This window comes from Mustela putorius, unplaced genomic scaffold (assembly GCF_011764305.1).
Source record: "Mustela putorius furo isolate JIRA1106 unplaced genomic scaffold, ASM1176430v1.1 tig00537227_pilon_pilon_pilon, whole genome shotgun sequence".
Classification (NCBI taxonomy): Eukaryota; Metazoa; Chordata; class Mammalia; order Carnivora; family Mustelidae; genus Mustela; species Mustela putorius.
In genome coordinates, this window is record NW_025422368.1 from 25,739,108 (window position 1) to 25,762,544 (window position 23,437).

Here is a 23,437-nt window from a genome sequence, read left to right on the forward strand (position 1 = left end):
GGCAAGTCGTATTAGTGGGCATGGAGAGCATAGTAAAATGTGACCCTCACTTAGTCCTGTGGTTTGAATTGCTGCAGCCAATTCTCCGATTTATTTCAATTGACCATAATAAATCCCATCTGGATTAGAAAACTTAAACTTTAAAAAGAATTATACCATGTGCACTCAGCTATGCCCTGTCATTGGAAAATATAATCAATAAATAGAATATAGCTCAGAACACTTATTTCCTAAAATGGTAATTATCTCCATTGATCACATTTGCATAGGTGGGCTGGAGGTATAATATGGTGTAATGGGGTTCTCTGCCTTTTAAAGTCGTAAAAACCAAAGGCAAAAGAAAATCTGTACGGTAGCTTACATCATGTGGGAGGAACTCCACTGCTGGAAGGATGGACACTGAAGTCATTTTCCACGTATTACTCTAATGTAGCCAGAAATCATCACAGGTCAAAGACTCCACAGAACCCGAAATAAATTTCTTGTGAATAAAATCTGTCATGCAGACTCAAAACAGAACCTTCTACAAATCAAATTATTAAAAACAGGGGAAATTGTGCAAATTTTAGACAAATTTATCCAAAAAGATCCAATTTGTCACATGACTAACATGGACTATGAGAAGGAAAAGCTTTGATGGAGAAAACCAATATTTAGCTTGCTCATGATTTATCCAGATTACAAAAGCTGATAAATATCTTTCTGGAAGAGCCAGAATCATCTTTGTTGAGAATGTCCCTCAGACACTGGATCCACCGCATCAGTCCCAAATGTCTCAAAACCTTTGAGGGTTGACCTAACCTCCAAACGCTTTTCAGAACTCTAGTCCCATTGCTACTGCAAGGCTGCTCCTGCAGAGAAAAAAAAAAAATGGTAGCTCAAAGTGTAGTAGCTCACCAGGTCAATATGTGGACTTGACCTCCTTCTCTGATCATCTTCACTAGATTCCCACAAGGGCCTCTAACATGGTCTTCTCTGATTCAGATGAGACATGGTTTCTTTTACTACCTTAGATTGATTATTTATTAGCCAATAAAAGAGCCTAGGATAGATCTCCAGTGGAGGGAAGAAGCCTGCTATTCAGGATCAAGGAAGACATGCAAACTGTCTTCGGGGGCAGAAGGGGTAAAGGGAATAGGCTCAGCTACTCTACTATGATTAAAACCACAGGGATGCCTGGGTGGCTCAGTTGGTTAAGCAGCTGCCTTCGGCTCAGGTCATGATCCCAGTGTCCTGGGATCGAGTCCCATATCGGGCTCCTTGCTTGGCAGGGAGCCTGCTTCTCCTTCTGCTTCTGTCTGCCTGTGCTCGCTCTCTCTCCCTCTCTCTGACAAATAAATAAAATCTTAAAAGCAAACAAACAAACAAACAAACAAAAAAAACCACAGACTAATTTTCTCCGCTCCAAACCTTCCTAAACATTTAGCTTTATTTTTTCTCACTGCTATTAGCCCATGCCAATACTACAGTAGAATTTCCTTTTGTCAAAACAGGTTAAAACCAAGAACATTTTTTTTTAAATTACATTCTTTGAGAAAATGGAAAATACCAGTTGAATCTAAGAACTTGTGTGTGGAGGGGAAAGTAGAGACTGTTCCATCTGAACAAGGGTAATAAAAGCTAAAACTGCCAAGGCTCTTTCCTTTTCCTTTATAAAGAAGTTAGAATATTAAGAAATCAATTAATATCCCATAAAACGTACATGAGCTCATGTAATTATCTTACTAGACAATAACTGCCATTGATATTGGAATGAGATTATATAAAAGTTGTATTTGTTTTACCCATTACAGATTCACCAAATTTGTTATTTTCTAATTATGTTTGTGCTGCTAAGACCTAATACTGTTCCTCTGGGCCAGTTAACTAAGTTGTTTCGAATTTGCATCCATGAGACCTCCCTTGTAAAAGCTGGTGGCTTTGCTGGTAATTTGCAAAGGCTGGTAATTTTGCACTGAAAGCCCTATTTCCCAGCCAAAAATGGAAACAATCACCATATATAAACATGGGGAAAAGAGGAGGGGCAGAATATGGACGGCTCACTGTCATTCTTTCAACCCTGCAGGAAAGGCTCAAAATACACTCCTTACTGGTTATTAGAAATGACTTTTTTGAATGTTTATCAAATTAAGAGGAGTGGAAATTATACCAAGCTGACCAAATTGCAGGCGGTAAAACAAATGGCTCTTGAGTAAATGCCTTCTTTGAGTGGTATTACAGATAAAACCAGTTTTTGCGAATTGCGATGTGACACATCAACAAAAACAAGAGCAATGGGATGGTGATGACGCTGTCTGCATATTGATTTCTATTTATGTTTTAGCTGTTTCAAAAAGTCAAAGAAGTTTGTCCAAACGTGCATGAGAAGATCCGAGCTATCTACGCGGACCTCAATCATAATGACTTTGCTATCAGCAAGGAGGACATGCAAGAGCTTCTCTCCTGTACAAACATTATCTTCCACTGTGCGGCCACCGTGCGCTTCGATGATCATCTGAGGTATGTGCCCACTTCCTGCTCATGGCGCACACAGGTGCATGTGTGCGCGTGTACATATGCATGTCAGTTTCCTTGCGGTTTCTGTTAAAAAAGAAAAAAGATGTACGCAAGCGATGAATCACTAAATTCTACCCCTGAAACTAATAAGACGCTCCATGTTAACTAAATTGAATTTAAATTAAAAAATAAATTTAAAGGTATATTCTCCATGAAAATAAATTCAAAGGACTCAAACTCCAAAAATCTCGCCACCCGGAGACTACCACTTAATATCATAGAGAGCATCTGTTCCAGCTTTTCTTTACACATCCATAATAAAATAGACTTATGTTCAACTTCACCAAAAAATGGCATCATACTGATAATTTTTTAGCAACTTGCTTGGTTATATCTTTGGGTATCTTTCCTTGTGAATAGATATTCTCTATAATTTCTAATGACTGTATGACATTCCATTTTACGTGTCTATAGTATACTCCACCAGTTCTATATTGGTGGATATTTTTGGATTGTTTGAATTTTCCAGTATTATAAACAATGCTTCAGTGAACATCTCTGTGCTTGCATTTTTTTTTTTTATACCATTGTGTGCTTTACTTTGGGTAAATGTCCAGAAGTAAAATTGTTAGAGATGTACCAGATGTGCCCAGGTTAGAAACGGTTTACATTTTGACATATAATGCTACATGGCTTTCCACATGGGCAGTATTGATTTCCGTTGTCCCAGTGCACATGAATCCTCATTTCTGACACCCACAGGCATACTGGATTATCGTTTTTACTTTTAATGTTGGCAATATAATGGGAATGCCAATCCATATTTTGATTTTGATTTTGTTGATAATGAGAAAAGTTGAGGGCATGGAAATGCTGATTGGCATCTTATTCTTTTTTTTTTTTAATAAACATATAATATATTTTTATCCCCCGGGGTACAGGTCTGTGAATCGGCAGGTTGACACACTTCACAGCACTCACCACAGCACATACCCTCCCCAATGTCCATAACCCCCCCCCCCCGAAACTCCGCCAGCAGCCCTCAGTTTGTTTTGTGAGATTAAGAGTCTTTTATGGTTTGTCTCCCTCCCCATCCCATCTTGTTTCATTTATTCTTTTCTTACCCCCCAAACCCCCCACGTTGCATCTCCACTTCCTCATATCAGGGACATCATATGTTAGTTGTCTTTCTCTGCTTGACTTATTTCACTAAGCGTAATACCCTCTAGTTCCATTCATGTCGCAAATGGCAAGATTTCATTTCTTTTGATGGCTGCATAGTATTGGCATCTTACTCTTTTGTGAAATGCCTATTCATGTTCTTTGCCTGTTTTTCTACTGAAACATTTTTTTCTTGTCAATCTTAAGACTTGTTGGAATAGTCAGCATATTGATTTTTGGTCTTTTACAAAGCTCAAAATACTTTATCATTTGTCCTCAACTATTTTTATTATTTATGCATTATTCATAATTTCTTCAATTTTTATTGCTTAATTTTCTCCTTTACATCTCTGACCCATTTAGAGGTGTGTTTGTTTTTTTTTTTTTTTTGCCTATAAATAGAAATAGGGGGGCGCCTGGGTGGCTCAGCAGGTTAAAGCCTCTGCTTTCGGCTCAGGTCATGATCCCAGGGTCCTGGGATCGAGCCCCACATCAGTCTCTCTGCTCAGCGGGGAGCCTGCTTCCTCCTTTCTCTCTGGCTGCCTCTCAGTCTACTTGTGATTTCTCTCTGTCAAATAAATAAATAAAATCTTTAAAAAAAAAATAGAAATAGGAAAATTCTATAAAAAGGAAAGTGATGTGGGTGTAAATATAGAGTAGCTTTTGAGAAATTTCTAACAGATGACTACTTCTTAAGAAACATTTATTAAATGATTTGTTTTTTTCTTTATTTAATGAAGCTCTTATAATATACTGAATTTCCAATGTTGGACTCTTTATTTTTGTTCCATTACTTAGGCTTTCTCTCCCAACACCACAGTATTTTATTACAGTAATTTTTTACTTTATTAGGCAAGTATACGCACATCATTCTCTTTTTATAGAATTTTCCTGACTATTCTCATCTGCTTAAGATAATTTTTCCAGCTTCTTTGAAAGCTGGGAATTTGATTAGGATTACTGAATATGAACATGTCAACTACTTTAGAAAAACAACATATTTAAAACATTGGCTCTTCCTATCAAAGAACAATATATTGTTTATTCAATTTTTCTATAACCCTTAGTGAAGTTTTATTTTTGTATATAGTCTGTTCCTTTTTTCTTAACTGGATATATTTTTTAAATGTTCAGTTTTGAATATATGCCTTTCTTCCACCGTATTCTCCAGTTTTTTCCTTTAACATGACTTTTATAAATGGACACTTTACTGAATGAATCATTGCATGTCTCAGGGTAGGTTTTTTTCATTGTTGGTTTTTTTTTTTAGCTCCTTTGTTTGTTTCCGAGATACAAAATTATGTAATCTGATGGGATTTTTGTGACTGCCTTTACAACAGTTACATCTGCTAATTCTTTATGTTTTCCTCTTTAATTACCAGGTGGAAGTTCAGAGCAATATTAAGTAGTAGTAGTAATTGCAGCCATTCTTCTTGGCCCTGACTTTTTTTTTTTTTTAAGTTTTTATTTATTTATTTGACAGAGAGAGAGAGAGAGAATGCACAAGTAGGCAGATCAGCAGGCAGAGGGAGAGGGAGAAGCAGACTCTCTGCCTAGCAAGGAGTCCAACGCAGGGCTCCATCCCAGGACCTCGAGATCATGACTTGAGCTGAAGGCAGATGCTTAATCGACTGGGCGACCCAGGAACCCCTTGGTTCCCCTGACTTTAAAAGCAGTGCTCCTAACTTTTCACCATTAAACATGATACAGGCTAGCAAAGGGAAAGGAGTATATTTTAATCATTTATTCTTCTTTTAATGATTTTTAAAAAATTAAAATGGAATTGGATACTGAACATCATTTTAAAATTTTCAAAATACATATCGAGGATCATTTAGTTTCTCTCTTTTTTATTATCTTTTTTGGTTAGATTAATAGGGTTCCTGATATTGTATAAACCTTGTGTTTCTAGAATGAACCATTTTATTGTCATCTCATATTATACTTGTATAACTTGGTATTCTATTAGCAAAAATTGGGGATTTTGACATTGATTTTTAGGTCTGACCTGGACCTTTGCAATAGAAATTTCTTTCTTTTTTTATTGTTTTTTAAGATTTTTAAAATTTATTTATTTGACAGACAGGGATCACAAGTAGGCAGGGAAGCAGGCTCCCTGCTGAGGAGAGAGCTTGATGCAGGGCTTGATCCCAGGACCCTGAGAGCGTGACCTGAGCCGAAGGCAGAGGCTTAACCCCCTGAGCCACCCAGGTGCCCCTGCAATAGAAATTTCTATTTCTCATTCTCTATCCACTGCTACTCTCCTACAATTCACTTGAATTTTTACAGCTTCTTGAGTTAGATGCTCAATTTATGTATCTTTATATTTTTAGTGGCTGCTTAAGAAACCCCTTTAAACATCCAGAAGATTGTGATTTTTTTTTTCCTTCCAGTTGATTTAGGACCAAGCTATCTCTAAATGCAATACGAATAATGTTTTCAATGACTAGGATTTATGTGCACAGAACACGGCATCAACTATAACACATTCCAGGCATCACACAACTGTGTAGCTATGATCTGTGCTCTTCTTCCTGGGCCTTTGGTGCAGCCAAAGAAATGAGCACATACTCAATGAGCAGAAATGAGACGTACGTGCCCATTATTGGAGTAGGTGACGTTCTAGCAAAGCAGAACATCGAGTTGCCTCATTGTACTTCTTCTGCTTTTCCTCCTGCAGACACGCCGTGCAACTCAACGTCACTGCCACCCAGCAGCTCTTGCTCATGGCCAGTCAGATGCCAAAGCTTGAGGCCTTCATTCATATCTCCACTGCCTTTTCAAATTGTAACCTGAAGCACATCGATGAGGTCATCTACCCGTGCCCTGTGGAGCCAAAAAAAATCATCGACTCCATGGAGTAAGTTGGGTCACATGAGGGGGTCAGGAGGTGGGCAGATCCTGGTTCTCTTTGATTCTTTGTAGGCATCAATTAATGAGGTAGCAAAGCAAGGCACTCTTGAAGTAGCGTGCTCTGCAAAGGTGCTAGCTTTCGCTGTCTGATCCCTGCTGTTCCCTTCATCCCAGCGTGGGGAGTCCAGTGCTTGGTGATGGGGAAGGACGGGCATGGATAAATGCCACAGGGCGGTGGGTATCAAGGAGGGCACGAGTGGTGATGAGCACTGGGTGAATGCGACGTCAGAAACTGATGGTGTATTCTATGGTGGCTAACTGAACATCACAACACCAAAAATGCCAAGGAGTTTTGTGAAATAGTTTAGGATTATAATGGGCTCATGGGAATGCTTCTGTCACTCCGTACTCAGCGTGGTCACTGAAGGAAGTAGAGTGTACAGTGTAAAAGTGAAGGAACAAGCCTTCTGCGTCCGTGCAGCTTCCTGTCTGTGTGACCTTGAGTGAGTTCCTTGGCCTCTCTGCGCCTCACTTCCTTCATTTGTGAAATGGGGGTGATAACAGTGCTCATCTTGTAGTGATGATGAGTGATAGAAAGCAGTTGTTGTGCTTGGGAGTGTTTAATGGCAGCTGATCCAAAGGTTAATAAAGAAGAACTCAGATGTGGGACATCTGGGTGGCTCAGTCGGTTGAGCGTCTGCCTTCAGCTCAGGTCATGATCCCCGGGGTCCTGGCATGGAGCCCTGTGTCGGGCTCCCTGCTTGGCAGAGAGCCTGCTTCTCCCTCTCCCTCTGCCTGCCGCTCTGTCTACTTGAGTTCTCCTATCTCTCTTCAAATAAATGAATAAAATCTTTAAAAAATTAATAATAATAAGAAGAAGAAGAAGAACTCCTAGGTAAGTGGAAATCCTCCCAGCTCTGGCAGAAAGTGCAAGTCTCTTGGGCTAGGAGGCTGAGATACGCTTTCCTTATTGTCTTGTGGTGGAGGAAAAATAACTAGCATTTTTCTCTTCCTGCCTACTAACAGGAGCCACTTTGTTCTTAAGTCAGGCCCTAGTCTCAGAATAAGTGTTTTTGTTTTCTGGGTCTTCATTCTCCTGTTCAATTTAACAAGTTTATCTTGTTTAGAAAAAACAACAACAACTGTAAAAAGGTATTCCGGCTGAGAAAATAGACTACTTCACCATGAAATTTGTCAGATTTTAATTTCATGTAATACTGTATCTCTATTTAAGATAGACTCTTTAAAATGAAGCTTAGCTAAATCAAGAGTTCACTCCCTTCAGGGCAAACATTTTTATCTCCTACAGTCCTGAGAATAGATATTTTTACCTGTCATTTAAAAATATCCAGGACAAAGAAGAATGAAAGTCATCCAAAGGACCCGGAGGTTACCTCACGTAGCTCATAAGTGGTGACTTGCTTAAGTTGTGCAAAGGGACCTTCCGAGCGCAGAGCTTGTCAGGAGAGTTGGAGATAAGAGACTCTGATGCCCCACGTCAGTACAGGAGAGTGGATGTGGAAGGCCTCAGGGTGTTTTGGGGTGGAATCGATTTCTTTTCGGTTAGCTGCCCTCTCACAGTGTTGTCTCTTGGTCTGTGTGGTGTGTCCATATTTGCTGTGCCCAGGAAAGGGGCAGAGCTGTTTGAGTGCAGACTCTGCTGAGATCCCAGAGCCTTCCTCCACTGTTGACCCGTCTAGCAGCTGACACATGACAGCACGATGTGAGGCAGGACAGAGTCTTGCAGAGACTGCCAGAGAAAGGGGACAGGAGTTGCAGCTTCAGTTCTGCCCCAGCGAGGGGCTTCTCCCGGTCCTCCGCAGCACTTCCTCCCTCCCAGACTGTGTCCTCTCAGGATCCCCAGGTCTCCAAGAAGAATAAACTCACCTCCCAGAAGAGGAGTTGGTTTCTCTTCGGGTGCCCAGCGCTTGCCATCCTCGCCCACTCCATGTCCCCTGGGGAAACCCAGGGATAGCTACATGATTGATGATCAAACCGGAATTGACATTTGTACAAAATTCGAGTCTCTCATTTACTGCTCCCCAAGGAATATAATTATTCTGAAAAATATACAGCCAAACAAGTAAAAATGAAATAAATTTTGTCTCAACAGAACCCATTTTGCATATAATTAAGAAACCAAGGTTTTCTTCTTTTTTAAAAACAAGGAAAAGTCATAACCACAACTTACTAATTCAGAATTTTATATTCAGGACCAGCTGTCCAGCGTCATCTCCGCCAACCCTCCCTTTACGTCTGTGCGGTGGTCACACTGAAGTCATTACTCCTCTCCCTCATGCCGCTCTGCCTTGGCTTATGACAGTTCTGTTTCTAGAAACTACCTCCACCTCTGCTTCCCTGGTTAATTCCTCCTCGGACATCAGGGCTCTCCTCTGGAAGCCTTTGAACCTGAGGCCAGACCCAATTAGGAGTTAATGCTTCTTATTGGTATGACAATTGTGGCCATGAATCAGCATTAGGAAAACAGACCTCTCCAGCTCTCACACCTGCACGTGTCCGGCCCTCGTCCCAATCATCACAGGCATTTTATCATGGAATTATGTCACTATTCTTCCCCATCTCCCTGTCTTCTTATTTCTAGCTTCTGCAGTTGGGGGTGGGTACCTTTAGGAGCTCCTATGCATAAATGGATGAGGAACTACCAATGAAATTCCAGTTTTCCGGAATAATGACTCATGTAGAATGTTTATTTTTTAAAGTGCACATAACAGACCGGGAAAGATTGCTGCTTTCTTTCCCTCTTTTTCAGGCCAAGTTAACTCCTCTTAGGAGAGACAGAAGGAAAAGATTTTTGTAGCTATATAAAAACTGGAAATAACTATAGCCCGAAACTAGAAAAATGGATCCATAAATCTTTACTGCTTTAGTTAGCATCCTTAAATCAATCTAGTAAGTACGCATTAAGAAGGGAAGGACAGCTCTCATCATCACCGAGCAATTATTGTGAGTAAAGACACTTTCACAGACATCGGTTCCTTACGGTAATATTGTGGGGCTGGTGGTATGTGTTGTTGCTACTGGGCTAATAAAGGAACAGAAGCTCCAAAAGGCCGAGGAAGGCTTCAGAATTCTCCCAGCTACTAAGTTACAGGGACACCGTTTTTCTCCGTAGCCCCATGATTTGGTCACGCAGCCAGGGGAGCAGGAAGGCTGGAGGCATGCTGAGGATGCGGCCCTGGGCAGCGCAGTTGTTATTTGTAGGAAAGTGGGGCTGGGGCTGCCCTGAGAGTTTTGAATGCCGTGGGGAAGACTGTATTTAATTCTAGAGGCAATAGGGATCCACGGCAGGAGGGTCACGCATGTGTATGTATGGGGGGGGGGGTTTTGTTTGGTTGGTGCTTCCATTTTGTTTTCATCAAAAAAAGACTTGGATGAAAGCGGGCTTTAGGAATGTTAGTGGTCACAAAGGAAGGGGGTAGATCTGCCTGGGCAGTTGTCAGAGGCAGGGACAGTTGTGACCTGCCATGTTGTGGGGTGAGACCAAGAACTGGGGAGTGACAACAGATACCAAAAAACACCTCCGTGTTCGGGGACAGGAGACTGAATGGGATGTGGCCACTGCTTTGCATGTGGGCTTGCACATACCTTCTAATCAACCCTCAGATTCCATCTCTAGTGTCCAGGATTGAAATCCTTTAAAGTTCAAGTCCACTGAAAGTTTTACTCCAAGAAGTGGAGTAAAGTAAAGCTCTCTCAGAGCTAATCCCAATTTGTTCAAGGCTAACATTTGTGGGGTGGCGTCCTTTGATACTGGTGATTCCTCAGTTTGCCTGACCACAACAAGCACCACTCCACTGGCTACAAATCAAGGTGATCAAGCTGTTGCCCCTGAAGACTGGTTTGGAGGTTCTAAGATGATGCCCAGGGAGCTGAACTTTTGTCATAGGCCCGACATAAGTCTTACTGACGAGCAGGCAAGTTTGGGGGAAACTGCCTCAAAGTGCTTTTTCGTGTAATGTCTCTCATTTGACACGAGGTTCATTCGTATTCCAGTCACCCACGCACCCCAGCCTCCCCACTCTCTTTGCTTGTCACCCCACCATTCCTAGAGGCTTTCCCCAAAAGATTTGTACCTACTCAAAATCATGCTCTTGCAGCTACCTGGCCTCCAGAAGCACAGTTAATCTGCCATGTGAAAAAAGGTGTTTTTGATCAAACGTGGGCAACTGTCAGCTATAGCAGAGATATGAAAGGAAGTCAGATGTTGGAAAGTAGTCTTGTCTGGGTGCTGAAGAACACGTTGTTAACACTAAGACAGTGTATCTACTCCAGGGGAAAGGAAAACACTCATTTTGATTTTGTCCATTTACTGTCAGAATTGTATAGGCTTAAGATGGCATCTACGCAGCAAACCAAAACAACCCAGAAAATTCTGTGTACTTTTAGTGTTATCCGGTTTTAAATACAAATCAGAGCTGGGTTACACTGCTTCCTAGACAGACTGAATAATTTTCATATTATCAGGCCACTGGAGGCCAGAATAGGTGCTTAGTAGAAGTCAAGGGGGAAATGCAGAGGCCAGCTCACAGCCAGCACCAGGCACAGGAATCCCCTTGACCCCAGTAAAAAGTGTAAATTTGCTCTGAAGCCAACTCTGCCACGTTGAAACTGACACAGGAACCTACGGCAGGATCCCTGCAGGAATCAAGGGAAAAACCTAACTCAGACAGGAGACGGAGAGAGCAAACATGACCATGGCCGCGTGTCCGGTACTTGCTCCGCAGAAAACTTCATCCGAAGTACCACTAGTCTTGTTGCCTAAGGAAACTAGGAGGAAAAATTTATATTCCTCTTACTATTTCATTTAAAAAGTACCTAAATTATGAAATCATTAATGATACTAAGTTGATGCATAAGTTTCAAAAAGATAGTAATATTTATAGGAAATAGTATGTACATTGCTTTCTGAAATCTTCACTAACTTTTTGCTTCTTTTTAAGCAATGTAAGTAGAAGTTTAGAATCTGGGACCTATGGGTTCGAAACATCTCAGGTACCCTGAAGAGCATTTGGTTAATTTTAGAAATGTACTTTTATTTATAGAATGTCTTTTTCCATGCCAACCTCACTGTTTTAAAAACAAACTGAGAAGGGGCACCTGGGTGGCTTAGTCAGGTAAGCATCAGCCTTCAGTTCAGGGCATGATTCCAGGGTCTGGGATTGAACCCGGCATTGGGCTCCCTGCTCAGCCGAGAGCCTGCTTCTCTCCCTCTGCCTCTCCCCCTGCTCGCGTTCTCTCTCTCTCTCTTTCTTCCTCAAATCAATACATTTTTTTAAATTGTTCATCAAAAAAATTGAGAACAAATAGCAAATCAGACTTTGGTAAAGAAGAGCATTAACTGAATATAGGTCTCTTAAAGGGTATCACCACTTAACCAGTGGGTCTGTGTGCTGCTTATACCAACGTCCTCTTTGAACCCAGGATGAGATGGGCTAAGGACTGTTTGCTTGCATCAGAAAAGATAATTTAAAACTGTTACATTTGTAGATACATGCCCCTTTGTTCTTTTACCAAACATCAAAAATTCCTTCAGTTTATTGGCTCATTTGGCTTTATCAAAGAGCTTTAAGTGCAGTTGTGAAAATTCCTGTTTGTTCTCATGATGAATTGAAAATTAGAACAGCTATAATGATTGCCATTTTTCACCAATAAAAACTGAGGAATCAAGAAGCTAATTCAGTGGGATACAGAAAGAGCCACAAATATAAGAGGCAACCATTCACAGGGCATGGCAACTTCTTTTACAATTGTGTTCTTAGTAATCTATGAAACCAGGATTTTCTTAAAAAAAAAAAAAAAAAAGATTTATTTATTTATTTTAGAGAGAGAGTATGAGCATAAGCTGGGGGAGAGAGACCCTTAAGCAGACTCTTTGCTGACTGTGGATCCCAAACTGGGACTCATCTTCTGACCCTGAGATCATGACCTGAGCTGAAACCAGAAGTCAGATGCTCAAACAACTGAGCCACCCAGGTACCCTGAAACCAACATTTTCTAAGATAGGCGAACTCCCTTTCCATGCACACCAACATCAATGACCACAGCTGGTCCCAGCCCTGTGACGTATCATCTTAGTGCCTGGTTATGTTCTCATGTATTCTTAAGAATTTGTTTCTTTACAGCCTGATCAGGCTGTATTTTTCCTGACCTGGTTTTTGCAGTCTGTGTGAGTTTGCACGTGAAAGAAAATGGTCTTAGGTCAGTTAATCCACTGTGGACCATCAGATAAAATGAGGTAATGATAACACCATCATGAAATGGAGAGGTGCCTACATTATCCCACATGCTTTATCCCTAACCTCAGGGGGCCATATAATTAGAAAATCTTCCATTTTTCTAAGTATGTGGAATTGCTTTTGTTCTAGGAACTTCTTGACCTTTTTTCCCTATTCAATTTAAATCAAACGGTATTTGAGTATCTAGAAAACACTCAGCACTAATAGCAGCAAAGTAAGGAAAACCAAAACGTTACAGACAGTGCTCATGTCCCACTCCAACATCAAATGAGTGTTCTCAAACCTGAGGGTTGTGTCTCTGAGTAAGTATTGGCATAAGCACATCGTAAATGTCCAATAATTTGTCATGAGAGCAAAGCAATAACAGCTAAGATTCTTCTATAATCAAAATAGTATGACTGAGCTCAGCCCTTGAAGGTAGGAACAAATGTACCAAGCCCATCGATTATAAAAATCACACTAACATATTTAGGTAGCCTGGTTTTTGAAAAATTCTATTGTAACAAATGGTTAACCAAATAGGTCTGTCAACTAAGAGAAACATTAAATATTTAATCAACGATTTTATTGCTTTCTTTGAGAAGGGCAGATAGACTTTGGGATTATCAAAAGGGTGCTGACATCTTTAAAAAAGAGATTAGGCGGCTGTCATGGTAACTCAGTTTCTCATGATACATGTCCTTTTGTAAGGAGAGGTGTTCACCAGTCACTATGAGAGCTGCTTCAGAGTAGTACAATCCTGCCTCCTGACAGACTATTAATAGCTACTAGAGAATCTCAGAATTCAAGAGAAATCTCTGGGAAAAATTACTGAGTTATTACTATGACTGTAAATATAGCTTCAAAATGCATTCCATAGATTTGCTAAAACAGAATGTAGCTCTGCTAAATGTCGTTGCTTTTCTTTGATGAGAACTGAATGGAATTTTAAAAGTAAAAAGCGAAAGGTTGCAAGATAGGTGCGCTAGGTGTGAACAGGACAACCCCGGATGAACAGGGGTTCATCCCAGAACCCTGGGAAGCCTGGGGTGGGAGCCTCTAAGCTCCACGAACACAGCACATGGCATGCTCTGAGCATGGCTGGCACCCACAGGTGTCCTCATGGGTGTACTCCTGAGCCAGTCGAAGAGGAAATAACTGAGGATAATTAGAGATCGTGCATAATAAAGTAGTAGATTGCATGGCTGTTGAATTTACCAGTCTAGGTGGGAGGAAGCTGGACTCAACTGGTAAGAGCGGGCCTCATGGTGCAGAGCCAAGAGCTCATCCAGCAGTCGGGGTTTGGACGGGTGCCCATTCAGCCTTGGTATCCTATGACTGTTCTGAATTCCAGAACTCAAGCGAGAAAGGGGAAGTCTTGTTTGATTGTGTTTCGTTTGGAGGTTCCTTCCTCCCTTCTTCCCTTCCTTCCTGTCTATTGTCTAACATATGTTACTAGAATTCTTTTTGACTCTGACTACCCACAGGTGGTTAGATGATGCTATTATTGATGAGATCACCCCCAAGCTGATCGGTGATCGGCCCAATACTTACACGTATACCAAGGCCTTGGGTGAGATGGTGGTGCAGCAGGAGAGCGGGAACCTAAACATTGCCATCATAAGGCCCTCCATTGTGGGAGCAACCTGGCAGGAGCCTTTCCCGGTAAGTCCACTTGTCTGGATTCCTTGCTTTGCTTCCAAACCATCATCCTTCTCACCCTGTTACTTTCCGAAGATGTCCTTTTCTCTCTCTCTCTTCTCAGAACGTATAGTTGAGTGCAGCAAATCAAATACAAACCCATTATATTAGGACAAAATTCCACATTTGGTTCAGGGTTTATCCAGCATGAGGTTCCTCTGGAGATTCTACTGTCTGTCCCAGAGTTGGATGGAGGTCTTACATTAGACTCTCATTCACTGGAGTCTGAAAATTGTTGTAGCAGATAGTTTTAGTTCTTGGCTTACCCACTATAGTTTAAATATACCAGAATGTTCTTGGTGGCCATTTTGGTAGTTTTATAACTGTCAGGGTAAATAAAAACCACAGGGTTCTCAGTTTAGGAATAATTAATTTTTGCATCTGTGTATTTCTGTATCCTTTTGAAAGTACACCGAATTATACTATCTTTTTTGAAGCAATTCTGTGAAGCTTTAGGGCCAAAGAAAATTGAGCTCTATCACTTACTGAAAATTCAGGCTTTTGAGCAGTCTCATCTATAAACCTGGGCTTAAGCTATTTTAGCCCAATACTGGACCCACATGTGGGGAGCCAATCAAATGAGACCATGTACAAGGAGTGTTTAGTGTAGTGCCTGGTCCCTAGTTAAATAAACATTAGGTCTTCCCTCTTCTCTATTCTCCCTCCTGCCCTATTTAAACACACATTTTAACTTTCACGGATGAAGAAATAGACATAATAAGGTCAACTGACTTGCTTAGGGCTTAGGAGACAAGCTCAAGAAGACGTTTTTCCTCCAACAGCTCCATAACATATTCTTCCCGTGAACATCTCTGAGCAAGCTAATGCAAATAGAGTATGGGTGCTCGGCTTTTCAGATTTTCCAGAAATGGATCATTCCTACAAATCATGTTTGATATGTAGTGTTCCTCTGGAGTTAAGATCAGGCCGGAGGTAAAGAAAAGTGATGGCTAGTGACTTGGTTAACAAGTTACGATATTAAGTCAAGGTTCAGTTTAACCTCTAAGATGTCATAAAACAAACTGAAACTCCCCATGACTCCTCCCCCCCTATAAAAAAAGATGCTGGCAGAATTTTCATTCTTGCACAAGTGCAGAAATATCCAGTGCTTTGCCAGCGATCTTTGTTTGTGATCTTAGATATATTGGATGAGACCGTTCTATCAGCTGGGATCTCAGTGCTCTTGTTTGAAACTTACTAAAATCAGACTGCAGACATTGCATAGACGTATAATGATTTCCTGACATGTGTAACTAATAGAGATCTTTTTCTTTTAGGGCTGGGTTGATAACCTAAATGGACCTAGTGGGCTCATTATTGCGGTACGTATAATAATGTAGAAATAACTCCTTGGAAGGTGGTGGAGGAATGGTAATAAAATGCCTAGTGTTGGTTTAGCTTCATTGATCCAAATCCCTAAGTGTTACTTTAGTAACTACAATTGAAGCCACTTAATCTCAATTCTGCTGGTTGGGAAATAGAGGCAGGATGAAATTACTTTTATTATTTGTAGATTTTATTATCAGGAAAGCAGAAGCACTGTGATATCATCAGTTACTCTTGAGGAGTTTTATTTTTGGGAAGTCTGAGCATCAAGGACCATGTCTGCATTTCCCTTTAATTACCACAAGAGGGGAGTGTTTCCTCCTTTTCGCTATTTATTAATAGCTCGAATTAATACAGTAAATTGGGGAGGCAACAAAAAATCACATTCTCAAAGATTATTCTTCGTTATAATACACATTCAAGAGTTAATGTGTATGGATAGAAATTTTATGTATAATAAAAATACATGACTAATAGTCCTCAACAGATACAAGAAAGAGAACCACCAATTAGAGCAAATTTTTCTCCTATTAAAAATGAATGAATAGAGAAAACGCTTTTCACCAATACTCCTCTCCCAAACAAGGAGAAACATCAGCGGTGCCTCTAGGTCCCTGCGGTGAAGGCTGATCTAGGTGATGGGAGGTGTGCGCCAGCACACAATTCAGGAGGAAGCACTATAGGACATGAACGGCCTCTCTGCTCTTTAGGATGATGAATAGGAATTCACTTCTCTCCCTGAGTGTAAATCTTGTTAGAAATGCCGTGCTTCAGAGCTAGGTCCCACGTGAACTAACATACAAACATAAGAGTGAATTATGACTATTTGTCAAAGACAGCAGCAGAGAACTTCTGATTTCTTTCTAGCAGCCCCTCTCTTTTTGTTTCTCCACCTGTCTTCAACTCTTTCATTTTTTTTTATTTTAAAAAATATTTTTATTTATTTATTTATTTGATGATGGAAGGGGGGAGAAGAGAGAGCACAAGCAAGGGGAGCAGCAGACAGAGGGAGAAAGAGAAGCAGGCTCCTCGCTGAGCAGAGAGCCCTATGTAGGACTTGATTCCAGGACTCTGGGATCATGACCTGAGCCGAAGGCAGATGCTTAACTGACTGAGCCACCCAGGCACCCCAACTCTTTCATCTTAAGATCTTAGTTGGGGTGAACATTTGGTAACTTAGAACATAATTATTTTTACATGATCCTAGAGTGAGGTTTATTATATTATTTACAAAGCTGCACAGGGATGCAGATTTTCTAAAATCTTTCAGACTGATTTCTTACATCAAAAGGAAGGGGAATCAGTCACAAGAAAATAGAGATTAGGAATATAGGAAAGTGCTAACCACTGCAAATCAATGCTGGAAATATGCAGGGTATCAATAACTTCATAAGGTCAGTGAACATGACTATAACCTATATATTTATTGGTATGACTTATTTATTAATGTGAATAATTCCCAATTCTTACATTTATATAACATCTTTGAAGTGAACAAAGTTACTTAACAAAAAATGGTGGCCTTTCCTTAAGTAATAAAAAGTATTTATGGAACGGTAGAAGTCTATTAACTTTTTAAAATGTCTCTTAGACCTCTAGAGGCTACTGTTGTTTGTTAAGTTAGTGAGAACTAGCAGAAAATGGTGTCACTTAAGAAATGCTAACCTGAAAGGTGCCTGGATGACTCAGTGAAGTGTGTGCCTTGGGCTCAGGTCCTGAGATTGAGCCTTGTGTCTGGGCTCCCTGTTCAGCAGAAGGCCTGATTCTCTCTCTGCCTCTCCTCCCCATTTGTTATCTTTCTCGCTCTCTCTTTAGGCTAAATAAATTTTTAAAAATGGTAAACGAATCTTAATGGAAAATTTGGGAACCTTAGTTCTTAAGTTATCTTATGAATTAATTTTTAAATGTGAAAAACTGTTCTTGGTCTTTGTTCATCAGCTGAACATACTAACCTCTTACAAATTGGAGGAACTCCACCCCTAAAGGAACCTGAGGACCTCTATGGAAATTGGCATTTGAGATGGACTTGGCCGGGAGTTGGTTGTAGGTAGGGGTGGGTTGGATAGGCCGAGAGAAGTCAGCCTTAGCGTGTTAACCTGTAAGCCCTGAGTCAGTGTTAACTGTTGTTAACTAGCAGCATTACTTTAGTATTAGTCCCAGCTGTTACTTAAAACTTGGTTCAGTACTTACTGTTCTTTTTCCTATGCAGGCTGGGAAAGGGTTTCTTCGGTCCATAAGAGCTACTCCGATGGCTGTGGCAGATTTAATTCCCGTTGATACAGTCGTCAATCTCACTTTGGCTGTGGGATGGTACACAGCCGTTCACAGGTGCGCATGTGGAAGCCGGCTTTCAAACATTTGATGAGGAGGAGGGTGAATATGTTAGGCTTAGTTTCAAAATATGTGCGTTTGATTGTAGTAGACCCCAAATGTCAGAAAGGATCAGTCTCAATATTTTACATAGTTCCAAATATGCCATCACATATGCATGGAAATATTTTATAAATACTGCTTCATATTTTGGATAAAGTAGCAAACTCTAAATTGTTTAACCATAAAATTCTCATAACCCCAAAAGGCTTTCCTTTCTAATCAGTAGTCTAAAATACAGCTCCCCTTTTTAAGGCAAAGGAGATAAAAGTGGGTGAAATAAGGGCAACTTTTATATTTTATACAACTGCTCATGTCCTGCTACATGCCAAAAGTTCAGATAACCATGGGAGGGGCTGTTTCCTAGCACAGGGGGAAGAAAAAAAAAAAAAAAAGGTTGTTTGTATATTTGACTCTGATAGCAAATGGCAAACAGAATTAAATTTTTATTTGAAGTCAGCCATTTAGATATTTTCCAATACAACAGGGCTTAACTGAACTTAGAAGAAAAATAGCCTATATTTTGCCCAATAAACATGTCCAGAATTAGTGATATTATCTGCTTTCTCATTGTCATGGTACCTCCATCTGCTCCCTAAATACATCAACTTATTTGAGATCTCGTTCACATGCACACGCACAAACATACATATTCCTCGTCTTCTTCCATTTTGCATTTTTACCCAAAGAAGGAACAAAAGCTGGAAGTGTTGCCCTGGTTATGGGAATTATTGAAACATCCTTGCCTACATGTTGTTTTTCCTTATCTTTCTTTCATTCGTCCTCCATTTTGTTGTATTTATTTAATTTTTATTTCATTTTCCAGACCTAAGTCAACATTAATCTACCACTGTACATCTGGTAACCTCAATCCTTGTAATTGGGGCAAAATGGGTAAGTGCCTGTAGAGATATAACTACATAACTATTAGCATCTGCCCACACAGTAGTAGTGTCTACCACGGGGGAAAAATGTGGCAAAATGTGTCTTGGAGCTTTGAGTCTAATGGGAGAAAAAGACAAAAAATAAGTACAAGATAAAAGAATTAATAATTATCAATGTGTAAGAGTTAACTAGAATGTGCTGTGGAATATCAAAGAAGGGGTCAGCAGGAATAATGTACATGACTGCAAGCAATAAGGGGTCCGTTGGCTATGAAGATTTTTAAAAATACATAAAACCGAGTGAAAGTGAAAGTTAGCACTTGTAAATAACGTCAGAGAGGAAATGCCCCGCCTGCTGAGGCGGGGGCTGCTCCCACGCCCACATCCCTTGTCCCCTGGCTGCACCATCAAGACTGTGGGATCATCAATAACAAGTAGATGTAGGTTACTGAGTCAGTAATACTCTTCACTGATTTATACAGCGAGCCATAAGTGTCACTTTGAAAGTATCTTATTGAATGGAAGTAATCAACCCTGCATTAATAGAAAATTAGTTAATCAATGTTGTGCTCCATCAATTTAGTTGATTTCTGCAAATATCTGAAAATTGTAGATCATCTAGTCTTATTTAGATACTAGATATAGAAAAAAATCACTTGTACTTAATTTGTTAGAATCTGATTTTCATTTCAGAGCACTCTCCTATGCTATTCTATTCATAAAGTTATTTCAGAAAAAATGAAATTATCTACTGACATCAAAGCTCTTTAGATCATATATCCAGTTACTTAGATCATATATCTGAGTAATTCTGAAAACATTTGGAATTAAAAATACATCTCCTCTACCTCAGTAACAGGATTAAGGTATTAAGGTATTTTTTAATTACTCATAAAAAGTGGCATTAAAGAAGCAAACAAGTTATGTTAAGCTTGTCAATAAAAAGATGCTACATGTAAACTACATTTCTGATGGAGTTCAAGTCTTCTTCTGTGCTGAAACCTCTTATTTTCTGTTTATCAAAGTATACAATATCATAGTTGAAAGTAATCTTAGAAATAATCTAGTGGCCTTTTTTTATTTTATATATGAGACCCCAAGAGAGGAAGAGATCTATTCAAATTCAGGTGGAGGGCTGGTACCTCAAATATGAGTAGAGGACAGGTCTCTGTGCAGTCCCATTCTGGGAGGAAAAAGAGTCCAGATTCCTGGATCAGATATTTCTTGAGAATCTCTTCTGTACAAGGTATATATATTTTATACAGATTTCCAAGTAACACACTTTAACGAGGATAATAATTTTATTACCATGATAACTGATATAGTTATCATAATTGAATAATGAACTTAGGTATATTCTTTGAAAATTTTACATTGGTAAAATCAGTATTTAATTGGAATTAATATCTTTTGAAAAGAATTATTTTATAAATATACATCAAGAGTCTTTTAACTTTTATCTAGGTTTTATCTACTTAATCATTAAAAAAAAATATTGTGGAAAAAACAATCTGGAGACAAAAGTAAATGGGCAGTGGAGTCTGGGGTATCCCCAGAGAAGCAGAAATAACAAAGAAGTAAAAAGTTTAAAATATGAAGAAACTTTCCTGATGGTTCTACAATCAATGAGCCTACTTAGGAAATGTCTTGGGGCTTTCGGAATAGACTAAATAACCTGGGAATCAAATGATGGATTTATGTTCTTCTGAACAATACTTTACTGTATTGACTGAAACTATTTCCCTCAAGAAGTTGTTTTAGATAAAGTTTTCAGGAAAAGGACCCACTTTGTAACCCATTCTCATTATTTGATTTTGTAGGTGACCTCTTGCCTCGCATAAATATCTTAACATTGTTCTTAGAGATTGATTCTAGACTCTTCACAGCAATCACTAGTCTTTATCATTTTGACGCATTGCAAATGCCCTCCACTACAGTGGGCTTATATGCTTCTAGACTTAGTACTCTGTTTTCTTCCCCAGGATTCCAAGTCTTGGCAACCTTTGAAAAAGCCCCATTTGAGAAGGCTTTTAGGAGGCCAAATGCAGACTTCACAAGCAACCTCATCACAAGCCAGTACTGGAATGCTGTCAGCCACCGGGCCCCTGCCATCATCTATGACTTCTATCTGCGGCTCACAGGAAGGAAGCCCAGGTGAGAAGCCAAGTCATTGGCTTTAAGAGTGTTGTTGCATGGAAGATTGAGGCCCCAGAGTACAGCCCTCCTTTCATCTGGGGGTTGAAGATGACAACTGAATCTTGTGTAAATTTAGGGCCAACTGAAGCAGTAGTAATGAGAAGTCCCAAAGGGATCCCTACCTTAAAAATCCTCTATCATAATAAAGGAAAGTAAATGTTGAGAAACTTGTTTGGTCAATTCAGCAAGTATTCATCCAAAAAGCAAAGCAAATGAGACTGTAAGTCTGGAGTTTTCTAAACTGTTAGGTAATCTTAAAATTGTGCAATGATGGTAACACACACACACGCACCCAATAACGTGGGATGATCTCGTTTTCATTCGCACAACAATCCAGAGAGGATGTACTCATAACACCAATTTTACAAATAGGAAATAGAAGCTAAGGGAAGAATTTAAAGTAGTGTAGAAGTGGAAAAGGGGAGAGATCTGGAAAAACCTGAACTAGAATTACTGCCATCTAGAGGCAAGTAAAGAAATTAAAGGGAACAAGGTAGAATGAAATGTGCTGTCGCTGAGGCCGCTCTGTCGCCATCTAGCTGTGAGACTTAGGACCTAACCCTTTCTTTCTGTCTCCCTTGAATTTTGTATTTGTCTGAAGAGCCATCATTATTATAATTACCAAATGCAATTCCTATGAGCAAGCGTGGGAAGCATGAATAACATTGCTTTCCATGCTAGTCTCTTTATAGGAGGCAGTCTCTCGTCATGTTTAATTTCCATCCTTATTAGTAGTGCAAATGGCTAAAGCTTAGGCAATGTTACATTTATCCAAATTTGCAAAGACCTTATTTAGAGCTCATAACTCAGTAATCATCAGGTTCTTCTTGAGCAAGGTGAAAAGGAGACACTGTAAATATTTGTATGGGGCTTATTAAATAAAGGTGGGGAAATAAGGAATACCAAACATTATAGGCAGAAACATGGAAGTCTTTAAAATTTATCAGGGCTGGAGGAAGACCTGGATAAAGAGCAAAGTTCTGCAAGTAGAAAAGAAAAAAGGTGAAAGGGAGCCAATAAAAAATTTTATGGCAAAAATCCTAGAAATCAATGCAAAAAATCCTAGAATCCTTTTAGACTCTTTCCCTTTCCAAGTACGTTTGTGTGTAATCTATGCATTTACAACCATATATAGATATATATAGTTTTGCTTTGAGGTGTGTGTGTGTGTACGTGTGTGTGTAATTCAAGCCTACATATTTTCCAACTTTTTCCCACTAATGTTCCTTGAAAATCTAAGTCCTTCTGCCTAGTGTTGTTTTTTCCTATTATGGTGGGGTGATGAATATCAGTGCACCTGCATTTTTTTAGAATGTACCACTGGGTCTGGGGTGGAGGCTATCTGAATTTTGTCACTACCTAGGTTGCCCTAAAGAAAGCCTCTGTCAGTTTGCACATCAGCACAGAAGGGTAAAAAATGTGTTTTTAATTACCCTCATCAGTAGTTGACCCCCCTCCAAAAAAAGTGTTTTGAATTGTCAGACTAATGGCACTGAATGGCATCTCTTTGTTACTTTGATTTGCCTTCCCAATTGCTGGAGGGGCTGGGCTTTCATTTTTTCATTGGACATTCAAGGTTTCTCCTCTGTGAGTTGTCTGCCTCTGCTTCCCACCTATTTTTCCACTGGATTGACCATATTAATTTATAGAAACTCATTTATGTGCATAAATACATACTTCATGTATTTTCTCCAACTCAATTTCTTATCTCGTAGCTTTATGAATGAATCTTTTTCTAATACAACAGGACTACATACAATGTAGGTCTTAAGAGCATGGAGTGTAGAGTCTGACTTACACATTTAAATCCTGGCTTCACCAAGTCAAGGGCCATGTGAGCCCTAAATTACAGTCTGTAATACCTAACTGCCTCACCTGTAAAAAGGGATAGTAATCATACCTATTTTATGAGGTTTTATGTAACAGGGCATAGAATATAGTAATCACTGTTATTACTAAAGTTTTAGGGATGACTGGGTGGTACAATAGGTTAAGCATCTGTCTTCATCTCAGGCCATGATTCCAGAGTCCCGGGATCGAGTCCCATGTCAGGCTCCTTGCTCAGCAGGGCCTACTTCTCTGCCTACCGTTCTCCCTGCTTATGCATGCTCTCATTATTTAAAAAAAGAAGAAGAGAAAAAATCTTAAAAAATATAGTAGTTCTACGTTTTTATGTGATAAAATGAATAAAGGAAAAGAGTCCTTTATAGCTTT

The 23,437-nt window shown here is 39.7% G+C and overlaps 1 protein-coding gene and 1 long non-coding RNA gene across 3 annotated transcripts in view; one reads left to right on the forward strand and one right to left on the reverse strand.

The window, feature by feature from the left end:
* Nucleotides 1–23,437, forward strand: part of FAR2 (fatty acyl-CoA reductase 2) — a 133,820-nt gene that overhangs the window by 103,373 nt on the left and 7,010 nt on the right. For both annotated transcript variants that reach the window (XM_045073253.1, XM_045073252.1), the window contains 7 exons: nt 2,324–2,499; nt 6,338–6,517; nt 14,234–14,411; nt 15,725–15,769; nt 17,983–18,101; nt 18,970–19,037; nt 21,010–21,181. In XM_045073253.1, coding sequence (XP_044929188.1) covers nt 2,324–2,499; nt 6,338–6,517; nt 14,234–14,411; nt 15,725–15,769; nt 17,983–18,101; nt 18,970–19,037; nt 21,010–21,181 — 938 coding nt within the window. The remainder of the gene's footprint in view (nt 1–2,323; nt 2,500–6,337; nt 6,518–14,233; nt 14,412–15,724; nt 15,770–17,982; nt 18,102–18,969; nt 19,038–21,009; nt 21,182–23,437) is intronic.
* LOC106006120 lies at nt 1,399–18,089 on the reverse strand. Its single transcript, XR_001179998.2, has 5 exons — nt 17,964–18,089; nt 14,301–14,770; nt 8,398–8,570; nt 7,842–8,260; nt 1,399–2,580 (listed from the first exon to the last, which is right to left on the reverse strand). It is a non-coding gene; the product is annotated as an uncharacterized LOC106006120 (long non-coding RNA).